General features: G+C 43.4%; 1 protein-coding gene across 1 annotated transcript; it reads right to left on the bottom strand.

Annotated features, from left to right (window-relative positions):
• Positions 1-419: 419 nt before the first annotated feature.
• Positions 420-9,745, bottom strand: LOC135095551 (zinc finger protein 850-like). The gene is made up of 2 exons (XM_063996448.1): positions 9,210-9,745; positions 420-7,389 (listed from the first exon to the last, which is right to left on the bottom strand). Exon 2 carries the CDS (start codon positions 7,251-7,253, stop codon positions 4,971-4,973), a length of 2,283 nt encoding a protein of 760 aa, XP_063852518.1. The 5' UTR covers positions 7,254-7,389; positions 9,210-9,745; the 3' UTR covers positions 420-4,970.
• Positions 9,746-13,283: the final 3,538 nt, after the last annotated feature.

Raw genomic sequence — 13,283 nt, forward strand, 5'->3', positions numbered from 1 at the left:
GAAACCACCGCAGTGAGCAGCGACACAGCAATTCAACACATCATTCACTATCAGAAATATATCCATCCTTGCTCAGGTTGTCTTTCCTCCCTTGCACCAGCAAAATGCGAGTTCTGACCCCAGGGTTGCCGCGCAGAGGTGGAGGTGCTGTGGGAGGCTGGTGATGGGAACCTGGGTTTGAAACTATATAATATATATATATATATATATATATATATATATATATATATATATATATATATATATATATATATATATATATATATATATATATATATATATATATATATATATATACACACACACACACACACACACACACACACACACAGTATCGACAGATAAAGACGAGACCTTGCCATCTCCCAAGTGAAAAATTTTAAATAATTTCTTACTACCACAAAAGAAAATGAGAAATGTTATGAATAATGCATTTATTTCTTTTAATATTTAGTAACATCTCTGAGTCTTGTGACATCCTGAAAGCACTGGTGCATGCTGGTAGCCAGGTTTTTGAAGTAGTCTTGGTTTGTGTTCCTTCAGACCCATGTGAGGGCCTCCTGCAGGCATGAAACTGATGGGGTCAGGATGGCACCCACCTGCTCCTTAATGTGTGCCCATACATTCTCTGTCAGATTCAGGTCTGGTGAGCTTCCTAGCCACTCCAAAGCAGGAAGTCTGTTCTCTTTAAGACTTAAAGTCCTTGACTGTTTTTCTGCCATATCATTGGGTGCCATCCTGCATTTTGTATTGACTGCCTCTGTTACTGAGAGAAGGGCTGGGGTGAACAGTACTGACAGAAGGGCTGGGGTGAACAGTACTGACAGAAGGGCTGTGGTGAACAGTACTGACAGAAGGGCTGGGGTGAACAGTACTGACAGAAGGGCTGTGGTGAACAGTACTGACAGAAGGGCTGGGGTGAACAGTACTGACAGAAGGGCTGGGGTGAACAGTGCTGACAGAAGGGCTGGGGTGAACAGTACTGACAGAAGGGCTGGGGTGAACAGGTCTGCTACATGAGTAACAAAAAGGTGACCAAAAAGTGAGGGGAGAGTTGGTGTGTTGGCCAGACCGGCAGCCTTTGAACAACACAACGCACATCATCGTGGAATCTCAGGGAAGGGTCCGCTGTAATGCCAACATCAACAACACAGCAGCTCGTATGGAGTGGTTTGCCTCTAATTCGGCAGCAACAGTGTGCACCCATGTGGAAAGAGTTGCACAGCTGACCACCAGCACTCATAACTTTGGTCTTACCAGCATCAACTTTTATGTCCCAGGGTTCTGCAGCACACACAAACACAAACACACGAGAGCCTTACTGTCTTCTTGCACAACTGCTGTCCCACACAAGGCCCATTGAGTGTCTTCGTTTTGGAAGCGTCTCCTGTTGTTATTTACATTGCTTGTTCTGGCTTTGTATTAGTGATTTCAGGTACACCAACCTTCCTTCTATAGTTCTCCCCTTCATAGTGGATACTCCCACTCCCCCTCTCAAGGAGCAGGTTTGGACACACAGGTGCTCCTAACACTTGTCTGTACACACTGCTTTCTGCTGTGAGCAGATGCTTCACTTCTGTCTGTGTCAAGCTTGGTGTGTTGGCTGCATGCTGTGCAGCCTTTCGGGCAGCACTCCCTCACCTGTTCCTTCTGCTTTCTTTTCTCTTGTTAACCAAAATTTGTGTATTGTTCTCTTTGTTTCTTCAATATATGTATTTTCAAACAAGTGTGCTCCAGTACTGTCCTCCTCTTCTCTGTACAGGGTGCACAGCATTACTGCACCAGTGGCTTTCACCCTTTTTGTGCCCCTGGCCCACTTTTGGCATCCCTCAATACTCATGGCCCACTGCCCTTCACAACTGTGTGGTGACGGTGACAAAACCATTATAAAGCTTATTCAAAACACTCTATTTGTTCTGCTGCTTTTTCAATCACAAAATGAAGCAGTGGTCTGCATTTACTGTCAATAAATCATGGGCTTTGTAATCAAGACTCAAATTACACTTTTACAGTCATAACAGAAATGTAAACAATAGTTCTCTAATGTGCCATGTAAACACTACATCAGTGTTGCAGCTAATGTGATGGTTGTGCTTGCTTCTTAACTACAACACTATCAGCTTGGGGGACAGTTGAGGATAATGCACATCTTGTATCATGCTCCACCCCCAAGCAATGTCTTGTTTTGTTTTACTTTGTAGTAAGGTGGAAAAGCCCGACTGTCCAGTTAGAAAACCTGACGTGTGGTGGGAGACTGAAGGAGATGGAAACACAACACTTGAGGAAAGAAACGTGTGGTGGGAGACTGAAGGAGATGGAAACACAACACTTGAGGAAAGAAACGTGTGGTGGGAGACTGAAGGAGATGGAAACACAACACTTGAGGAAAGAAACGTGTGGTGGGAGACTGAAGGAGATGGAAACACAACACTTGAGGAAAGAAACGTGTGGTGGGAGACTGAAGGAGATGGAAACACAACACTTGAGGAAAGAAACGTGTGGTGGGAGACTGAAGGAGATGGAAACACAGCACTTGAGGAAAGAAGAGAACAGGAAGAGGGTCGTTACAATATATTAATTTCTTCACTTGCAGTCTACACAACACCACACATCATTAACAAAGAATCTAGGTAAATTGCTCGAAATCAATTGCTCGACAGTAAATTGCTCGAAATCAATTGCTCAAAAAATAATTTCTCGAACTGTCAATTGCTTGAAAGGCAGATTGCTCGAAATAATTTTGAAGCTCGAAGCACCACGTCAGCTGCGCCGTCTCACGTCTCGAAAGGCAGATTACTCGAAATAATTTCGAAGCACAAAGCATTACGTCAGCTGCGCCGTCTCACGACAGGTCTCTTGGCTGGCTTAACACACGGTGGCAGGGCTACTTTCTGTACGTGTGGTTCCCCCTTTCTTCCTTTCTCCCCATTGCAACCATATCCATTGTCATTAGGCTTGTCTTACAGTATTCCCTTAAGTGTTAATACTTGTCACTGGATTGTCTATTATTGATATTCACTCGACCTATAATACTACTGACGATTTTCCTGATTCTTTCTTATATTTGTTTTCTATTTCTATTTCAGTTATTTTCTAGATCTTGAACCCTAGAAATGGACATAACTTTTGTTGAGAGTGAAAAAGGAAAGAAGTTATGTTTGGATGGATATCTTTATATCAAAGACAAAACAGTGAACAATAAGATTTACTGGAAATGTGAAATGTGCAAAAAAAAGAAATGGTCAGCACGTGTTATCACAGTCCATGATAGTATCCAGAAACGAAACGGGAATCACAACCATGGAGGAGATGCCGCTAAAATTGAAGCCGCTAAAGCCATGGAGAAAGTGAAAGAACATGCAATAAATAGTCAAGATACACAACATTATATTGTATCATGTGCTTCAATGAAAAAAGTCCTGCTGCAGCGGTGCAGCTCCCTTCAGTACCAAATATGAAAAGAACCATACGTAATATATGCGCAAGGGAAAATGCTGGACCTGCTTTGCCTAATAGCTACCTCGATCTTAACATCCCAGAAGAGTTTACCAAAACCATCAAAGGGGATTTATTCCTTATTTATGACTCTGGTCCTACAAATGATCGTATTTTAATTTTTACAACCCAAAGCAATCTCGATATCTTGGCACGTTCGGAGCACTGGTTCCTTGATGGAACTTTTAAAACTGTGCCTTTGATTTTTGGTCAAATGTATACAATACATGGCTTGAAGTCAGGTAAAATATTACCTCTTGTATATGCACTGTTACCTAACAAAACTGAAGAAACCTATAGGTTCCTGAAGGCTCTTAAAGAAAGAATCCCTACATTACAGCCATTAACAATAATGATTGATTTTGAACTTGCCATGGTTAAAACAATAGAACAAGAATTTCCAATGTCTAGGTGTAGTGACTGTTTTTTTCATTTTTGCCAAAGCCTTTATTGAAAAATTCAAGCAAGTGGCCTTAAGAAAATGTACGACACCAATGCTGAATTTGCTCTTAAAGTTCGTCGTTTATCTGCGTTGGCATTTATACCTGTACCCAAAGTTGTGGAAACATTTGAATTTATAGTTGAAAATGAAATTTTTCCGGATCAGCTTCAAGGAGTTGTGGATTATTTTGAAGACACATGGATTGGGCAGCTGTGTAGACGCAGCCGTAGACGTGCTCCTTTATTTAAACATGAAATGTGGAACTGTTTTGATAATGTTGTAGAAGGACTGTCAAAAACAAACAATGCAATTGAAGGATGGCACAACAGTTTTGAACATCAAATAGGTGCTCTTCATCCGTCTGTTTGGAAATTTATTGATGGACTAAAGAGAGAACAAAGTTTACAAGAATTGCGAATAGAACAATATGTGGGAGGAGTGAGTGCAGCTGAGGGCAGAAAAAAGTACTGTGACACCGCAATGCGATTAAAGAATATTGTATCAAACTATGACACAACAGACAATGTAGAAGAATATCTAAGAAGTATAGCATACAATATTTCATACTAATAGAGTAAATATTTGCAATAATTTTTTTAGTTTTAATTTTTTGATTTTTAAAAATTTTTAAATGTACCCATTCGTGTTTTTAACTGTCCAATTAACAACAATAAAGTATTATTTTATCTTTTTTTTATTCTGTTTTCGAGCAATTTGCCTTTCGAGCAATGACAGTTCAAGAAATTATTTTTCGAGAAATTGATTTCGAGCAATTTACTGTCGAGCAATTGATTTCGAGCAATTTACCGGATACCATTAACAAAACTTTTAAGTTAGTCTTTACCTGAAATACAAAGTTGAAAAGAAACAACTCACAAAAATTAGTCACAGGCACATGATTACTCCCTCACAGCACACAAGGGCACGGCTGCCGCCACAGACAACACACCGCCCACCACTGCCACACAATCCCACACCCCACACACTCCTACAGGCATGGGTTTGATCCCGCTGGTCCTCGCAACACACCACCTCAAAAGTGGATCCTCACGTGCCTGGCAATGTCATCCCTTGTCTTGAAACACTTCCCACAAACATCACACTTGAACTCCCTCAAGCCAGTGTGTCTGAAGGCATGTTTATTGAGCTGAGAATGGGTAAGAAATCTTTTGCCACACTCCTCACACTCATAATTTTTAACACCACTGTGTATCAGGGTGTGTCTACTGAGGTAAGACTTTGTGATAAATTTCTTTCCACATTCCAGACACTCATAATTTTTAACACCACTGTGTGTCAAGGTGTGTTTGTTGAGGTAAGACTTTGTGACAGATTTCTTTCCACATTCCAGACACTCATAATTTCTAACACCACTGTGTGTCAGGGTGTGTGTGGTGAGGCTAACCTTTGTGGCAAGTTTCTTTCCACATTCCAGACACTCATAATTTTTAACACCACTGTGTGTCAGGGTGTGTGTGGTGAGGCTAGACTTTGTGGTAAATTTCTTTCCACATTCCAGACACTCATAATTTCTAACACCACTGTGTCTCAGGATGTGTGTGGTGAGGCTAGACTTTGTGGTAAATTTCTTTCCACATTGCAGACACTCATAATTTTTAACACCACTGTGTATCAGGATGTGTCTGGTGAGGCTAGACTTTCTGATAAATTTCTTTCCACATTCCACACACTCATAATTTCTGACACCACTGTGTGTCAGGATGTGTGTGGTGAGGCTAGAATGTTGGGTAAATTTCTTTCCACATTGCAGACACTCATAATTTTTAACACCACTGTGTATCAGGGTGTGTGCGGTGAGGTTAGACTTTGTGGTAAGTTTCTTTCCACATTCCAGACACTCATAATTTCTAACACCACTGTGTGTCAGGGTGTGTCTACTGAGGTCAGACTTCCTGGGAAATTTCTTTCCACATTTTAGACACTCACAATTTCTAACACCACTGTGTGTCAGGGCATGTCCCTTGAGGTCAGACTTTGTGGTAAATTTCTTTCCACATTCCAGACACTCATAATTTTTAATACCACTGTGTCTCAGGTTGTGTGTGGTGAGGTGAGACTTTGTGGTAAATTTCTTTCCACATTCCAGACACTCATAATTTCTAACACCACTGTGTGACAGGGCATGTCCATTGAGGTCAGACTTTGTGGTAAATTTCTTTCCACATTCCAGACACTCATAATTTCTAACACCATTGTGTATCAGGGTGTGTTTGTTGAGGACAGACTTTGTGGGAAATTTCTTCCCACATTCAAGACACTCATAATTTCTAACACCACTGTGTGTCAGGGCATGTCCACTGAGGTCAGACTTTGTGGTAAATTTCTTTCCACATTCCAGACACTCATAATTTTTAATACCACTGTGTCTCAGGTTGTGTGTGGTGAGGTGAGACTTTGTAGTAAATTTCTTTCCACATTCCAGACACTCATAATTTCTAACACCACTGTGTGTCAGGGTGTGTGTGGTGAGGTGAGACTTTGTAGTAAATTTCTTTCCACATTCCAGACACTCATAATTTCTAACACCACTGTGTGTCAGGGTGTGTTTGTTGAGGACAGACTTTGTGGTAAATTTCTTTCCACATTCCAGACACTCATAATTTCTAACACCACTGTGTGTCAGGGTGTGTTTGTTGAGGACAGACTTTGTGGTAAATTTTTTCCCACATTCAAGACACTCATAATTTCTAACACCACTGTGTGTCAGGGTGTGTGTGGTGAGGTCAGACTTCCTGGGAAATTTCTTTCCACATTTTAGACACTCACAATTTCTAACACCACTGTGTGTCAGGGCATGTCCACTGAGGTCAGACTTTGTGGTAAATTTCTTTCCACATTCCAGACACTCATAATTTTTAATACCACTGTGTCTCAGGTTGTGTGTGGTGAGGTGAGACTTTGTGGTAAATTTCTTTCCACATTCCAGACACTCATAATTTCTAACACCACTGTGTCTCAGGGTGTGTTTGTTGAGGACAGACTTTGTGGTAAATTTCTTCCCACATTCAAGACACTCATAATTTCTAACACCACTGTGTGTCAGAGTGTGTGTGTTGAGGTGAGACTGTTTGTTAAGTTTCTTTCCACATTCCAGATGCTCATAATTTTTAACACCATTGTGTGTCAGGGTGTGTTGCCTAAGCCCTTGTTTGGATCTAAAAGTTTTATCACACTGCTGACACCCAAACTTGCTCTCTGCTCTGTGGACAGCGCTGCCTGCCTCCAGGTGATTCTTGCCATCACACCTGCGCCTCCCCACATCTGACGCAGACTGCTGCTGCTGCTGCTCACTCATGCTGCTTCCTGGCCTCACCCCTCCACTGTAGCACTGCTGCCAGCAGCATACGCCACGGCCGATCCTGCAGGAACCCTCGTGGAAGCCAGCCAGAAGGAGTCACGTCAGAGCCCAGAAGACCATCCAGCCTGGACGCCTGCAACAACAGTGACAGTGAGGACACTGAGAGCCATGCACTGCCTTGACACACTGCAGGGGCAGCCGCCAGCTTCCTGCCTCACTCACACATGTGCATCGTCTAGTACATAATCACCTTGCAGTGCCTCGCACAGTGCCCCAGCACACACCCACAGGTCTCCTAACCACTAAAATGTTGAGGCTGCCTTAGCTTCCTAACTGGGTTCCCTTGAACTTTGGAAATTTGACATTACAGTAATCCACTTCTACTACCTGAAAGTATTGCACGTGACCAAACAAAACAAGACAAAGCACAAAGCGTTGCAAGCGTGCGGCACACAGTGCTCGCCAGAAGCCAAGCCATGCAGCACACCACGCGGCATCATGCCGTGCAGACCATGTGCACCGCGCACCATGCACCTGCCTCCTCCCATACACACAGCCAGCCTGTCAGCTTTGTTGTGGACACTACTCCACTGGCTTCCTGGGAAGAATATAATGGCATGATGATAAAGGAAGTGCTTTAGTTACACTGTGCTTGCCTGGGTGGTGGAGCTTTAGGTGGAACAAGGGTTCAAGTTGGGCTACTCTGGAACTGTTTGAATTTTGACCACAAGACGTCTTAATTTTTTTAGCATCACAGCGCTGCTGTGCACGACGCGGTGCATGACTGTACAGAGTTACCATGTCGCGTGCACCGCCTCTGTAATGTGTTGCACCGTCTTGGGGGGCAATTCTTGGTAGTTTATCTGTTATAATTTTTCCATGGCAAGGTGGAGGAGGATTCAGGATAGGTCTACCAGTGAAGAGGAGAAGAGAAGACAAAGCCAACGATAAAAAGCAGCCCAAGTGGAAGAGACAGCCAATCAGAGGAGGCCGAGTCTGGCAGAGGAAGGCGAGGAAAGGGAGGGGCCTGATGTGGGGCACAACTGTATCACCACAATTGTATCTTTTTTAATAATTAAAGTTTAATATTGTAAGTTTTATTCAGATTTTTGTAAGATCTTGATTTCTGTTTCTGAAGATTCTGTTTGTCATTGGTTCTGTTCTTCCTTCTAAGAACTCAGTTGGGTAATTGTTGTCCAATCCTACAGTTTCTGAGACAAACACACTCTTTTTCTGAGCAAAGTTTGATGCTTTTTTTCAATGGAGACTTTCTCTCAAAAAAATAAATAATAAAAAAATTTTCTTAAACCTACTCTAACCTAACACAGAGGTTCCTAAGTTGAAGTCAACAGACTACTGGGGTCCTCAGTTTGGCCGTACAGGGTTCACAAGACAATGAATGTTGGGGGTCCTTGATAAGGTAAAGTTTGGGAATCTCTGGCCTAACAAAACCTGACCTAACTCAGCCAATCTAAGTTAGGTTTAGGTTACTTTTTATGCATCAGAGAAAGAACTATCTCAATTATAAAAAGTCATATTTCACCCAGAAGACGAGTGTCTGTCACAAAAACAGTACGCCTAGAACTATACAACATTATTATTATTATTATTTTTTTTTTTTTTTTATATATAGGAGGGACACTGGCCAAGGGCAACAAAAATCAAATAAAAAAAATGCCCACTGAAATGCCAGTCCCAAAACCCTTAAGGTTAATTATGGGTTAATTGACCCTTAATTGTATAGGATACCTTTTCTCCCTGAATAAAACTGTCCTGACAACATGACCTATACACATTCCACTGAGGAACTCTCACAACACTGGTCACTACCTCCACATTGGGCCAATTTTCAGTTTCAGTACAAGAATGTTTTGGGTTTTTTTTTTTTTTTCACCTATTACAGAGTAAAATTCATACTTTAAAAAAACAAGAATATCGACCTCAAGTACACACCTGTTGGTAAATATCGTTGAGTCAGAGTAAGACGTTCAGCAGGAGTAACTGCTTGGCGCACGTTTGTCTTCCTTCTTGATAAGAGGGGTGACCAGGGCCAAAAGATCTTGGAACTGCTGCTGGTTCAATCTTGTCCGCTGCGTGAGCGTAACTTGGTCCTCTTCCCGCAGCTCCCTCAGCAATCTTAGTGACACTCCCTTCTGTCCTTCTCTGGAGCCACTGACGACTCCAGAGACACTTCCTCCTTCTTCTTTGCTTGATCTTGGCTAGGCAAGCCGCCGCTAAGCACAGCACAACGTCTTCCTGTTCTTGTTGGGGATTTGGCGGGCTTGCAGGCTGTGGCAGTGTTGCCAGATCCACAGATTTTCCTGAGGTTCTACAGATTTCAGACCTCGTTTCAGATTTTCAGATTTTTTTTTCTAAATGGACAAAATCTACAGATATTTTCCTCACTTAAGGCACTTACTTAAGAATATGGTATGCATGAGTTCGGGACAGATGCCCTGTATTTTTCTTTTTCCTTGCGGGAGTTGCCGATAAAAAAGGCCAGCCCTCCCCTAGAAGGAGGCACCTGCAACATCAAGTTTTAGTTCAGAGGCTACATAAAGATCAAGATCATCCTGATTCCCGAGGCCAAGATGAAGACAAGTTGGTACAAGTGGCTTTGCCTTGCTCTCTGAGTTCTCTCTGAGTTTTGTGGTTTATTTTTCTTGCCTGTGTGCTGAAATACCCTGAAAATGGTGATGAGCGCGTGTGGTTCATGCGAAGAGAGTGTGGCGAACAGGCAAAGGGCTGTGGCATGCGAGAGATGCATGGCCTGGTTCCATGTAGCCTGTGTGGGCATGAAGGAGGCCAACATGAAGGCGCTGGGGTTCGAGCTTCTGGTGTTCCTCTGCAGGGAATGCCTGAGCAAGAGCCTCAATGAATGGAGGAACCAGGATGAAGAAAAAGAAGAGAGAGTGGAGCAGAGCACCCAGACAGAAAACCTGATGAAAGAGGCAGAAGCACAGACGACGAAGACTGAAGAAAGAAAAGACCAGCAAGAAGTGGTGGAAATGGCCAGAACAGACAGACGCCCAAGGAAGAAGAGAATGGTAGTCAAGAAAGCCCCAGTACGTGTCATTGGAGACAGCATGGTAAGGAAGACTCCCGACTTTGTGAGAAGGGAAATTGAGTGCACCAGCATGGGAGGTGCTAAGATCCAAGACGTCAAGAGGAAAGTCAAGGAAGAAGTGCAAGAAATGGAAGAGAGAAGCCTGCTAGTTGTCCAAGGAGGAGGCAACAACTTAGTAGAGGCAGGTGCTGAAGACACAGTAAAGGAAGTGATAGAAGCAGTGAGGGCAGCAGAAGAAAAGAAGATGTGTGTGGCTGTGGTGGGGGTCCTGCGGTGCCCACGGGAAGGAGTGCAGGCTTGCTAGACAGAATGCCGGTATGTCAAAATACCGGTACCGGTATTTTGACTTTCGGCATATATATATGTATATCCTATATGTTTTTAAATAATAAGACATAATGAGTTTAAATAAATATGTACTGAAATAAATATCTACTAAAAATATATCCCTTTGTCATAATGCCGACATCGGCATTTTGGTCTAGCCGACTTATTATTTTGAGACAAAATGCCGACGTTGTTGTTGAGTCAAAATACCGGTGTCGGCATTTTGTAACGCCGGCATTTTGACCAGACAGCGGAGTTTTGCAGTATGAGAAGGTTAGAAGAGAAACGAACCGCAAGATATGCATGGAACTCATGAAGGTCAAGATGGAATGGATGGCAGAGAAGAAGGGCAACGTGAGCTTCCTGGACATGGATGGGATCCTTGACCAGGACAAATTCTTCGGGAGAGACGCAGTCCACCTCAACCACAACGGGAATGAGAGGCTAGGACGTCGACTGGCTGAGTGGATGAGGGCGAGGCAGGTGTGTTGTGTGGACGAGGCATGACGAGGAGGACCCACTGATGTCAGCAAACATGAAAGAAAAGAGACTAACCAGGCAAGTAAATGTGTGAAGATTGGCTGTATGAATGTGAGAGGATGGGGTGTGGGCAAGTTTGAGGATGTATGCAAGGAGCTCAGGGAGTGGAGGTTCGACTTAGTCGGGCTCACTGAGACTCACCTGAGAGATGATGTACGTATGGAGGGATGCGAGTATGTTATGATTGGAAAGGGGCGTAAGGCACAGGAAACACTGGGAGGAGGCGTAGCCCTACTCTACAAGAAAGAAAGAGGACTGAAAGTAGAGGAGATTGATGTGGGGGAGTGTACAAGTAGTGAGGATGTGCTTGCAGTAAGAGTGGAATGCATGGATGGTCGTGGCAGACCAGAGAAGGTGGTACTGGTGGTAGCATACATGACTGTCATGGGTGAAAGAGCAGAGAGGGAAAATAGGAGGAAGTATGATGTACTTAAGAAAGTTGTGAGAGAGCATGGAGAGGAGAGAGTGCTAATTATGGGTGACATGAATGCACATGTGGGAATACTGGGGGAACAGGTGAACAGGAATGGTGAAATGCTTGGAGAGTTTGTTGATGAACTGGAGCTGGAAAATCTGAACGTTACTTTGGCAGAGGGGCGTGTGACTTGGAGTGCAAGAGAACAGGAATCGGCAATTGACTACATGTTGGTGAATGGAAGAATGCGTGAAATTGTGTCGCACATGTGGATAGATGAGGATGGTTTGGTTGATATTGTGTCCGATCACAACATGCTGGTTGTGGAGTGCTTGATGCAGGGTGGGAATGAAGTGAAAGTGGCAAGTAAGAGAAAGAAGTGGAGACTGAGAGATGTAGGGTGGGAGAACTTTTAGGTTGATCTGAGTGAGAGAAGTTGGGACGACGAAAGTGTGCATGACGTGGAGCATCTGAATGAGAAACTGGTTGAGGACGTGAGGGGTGCTGCTGAGAACCAGATAGGGTTTGTGAGAGTAGGTAGAAGAAAGAATGTCTGTAAACCATGGTGGAATGATGAAATCAGAGCGGCTAGGAAGGAGCGAAAGAGAATGAGTAGACAGTGTAGATGGCTGAGGAAAAAGAGGCATGAAAGCGATGAGGCAGAGAATGAGTATCTGAATGCATGGGCAGCGTATGTGAAGCAGCAGCGGTTGACGAGACGAATGATAATGAATGCTAAAGTGAAGAGTGAAAGGAGCGTGATTCAATCTTTAAGGGAGAAAGGTATGGAAGGTGGCCGTGAATGGTACAAGTTCATGAGAGGTGAGAATATGTCAGGCAGTGTTGGTGTGGAGAGTCTAAAAGTGGAGGGTGTAGTTATAACAGAGAAGGATGGAATCAGGGAGGCAATCAAAGGGTTCTGGGAAGAAGTAGGTGGGGTAGGTGAGATGTTTAGTGTGAGAGAAGAATGTGTAAAACTGGAAAGGAAGAATGCAGATGAACTGGATGAAAGAATCAGTAGGGATGAAGTGGAGAGGTGTGTGAGAAGGCAGAAGAATGGCAAGGCAGCAGGTCCAGATGATATACCCTATGAGTTCTACAAGAATGGTGGGGAGGTAGTGATAGACAGAATGACTGAGTTATTCAACCGAGTGTGGGATGAAGAGAGAGTGCCAAGAAAGTGGAATGAGAGCCGAGTGTGTCTGTTGCATAAGGGAGGATTTAAGAGTAAGAATGAGCTGAAGAACTACAGGCCAATTGCATTAGTGAATACAGTAGGTAAAGTTTTCAGTGCAGTGTTGAATGAGAGACTGTGTAAATGGATTGAGAGAGCTGGAGTGCTGGGTGAAGAACAGAATGGTTTTCGTAGTGTGGCTGTGCCATGTATAATGTATGGTATGGATGTGATTGCATGGAATGAAAGTGAAATTGATAAGTTAGAAGTGGGCCAGAACAAAGTAGCAAGGATGGCACTGAGTTCACCGAGGTGCACAGCAGTTGAAGCCTTGAGAGGTGACATGGGATGGAGCACCTTCAGAGAAAGACTGACAAAAGCCACACTTAGGTACAAGATTAGGCTTGAGAGAATGGATGATGCAAGAATAGCAAGGAAGGTGTACCTGTGGAATGAAAGTGGAAGCAAATGGAGGAAGAGATGCATGAGAATGACAGACAGGAA

Source organism: Scylla paramamosain, chromosome 49 (genome assembly GCF_035594125.1).
Source record: "Scylla paramamosain isolate STU-SP2022 chromosome 49, ASM3559412v1, whole genome shotgun sequence".
Lineage (NCBI taxonomy): Eukaryota > Metazoa > Arthropoda > Malacostraca > Decapoda > Portunidae > Scylla > Scylla paramamosain.

Coding starts and splice junctions, on each gene's coding strand:
- LOC135095551 (XM_063996448.1), bottom strand. CDS start 7,253: ATGAGTGAGCAGCAGCAGCAGCAGTCTGCGTCAGATGTGGGGAGGCGC.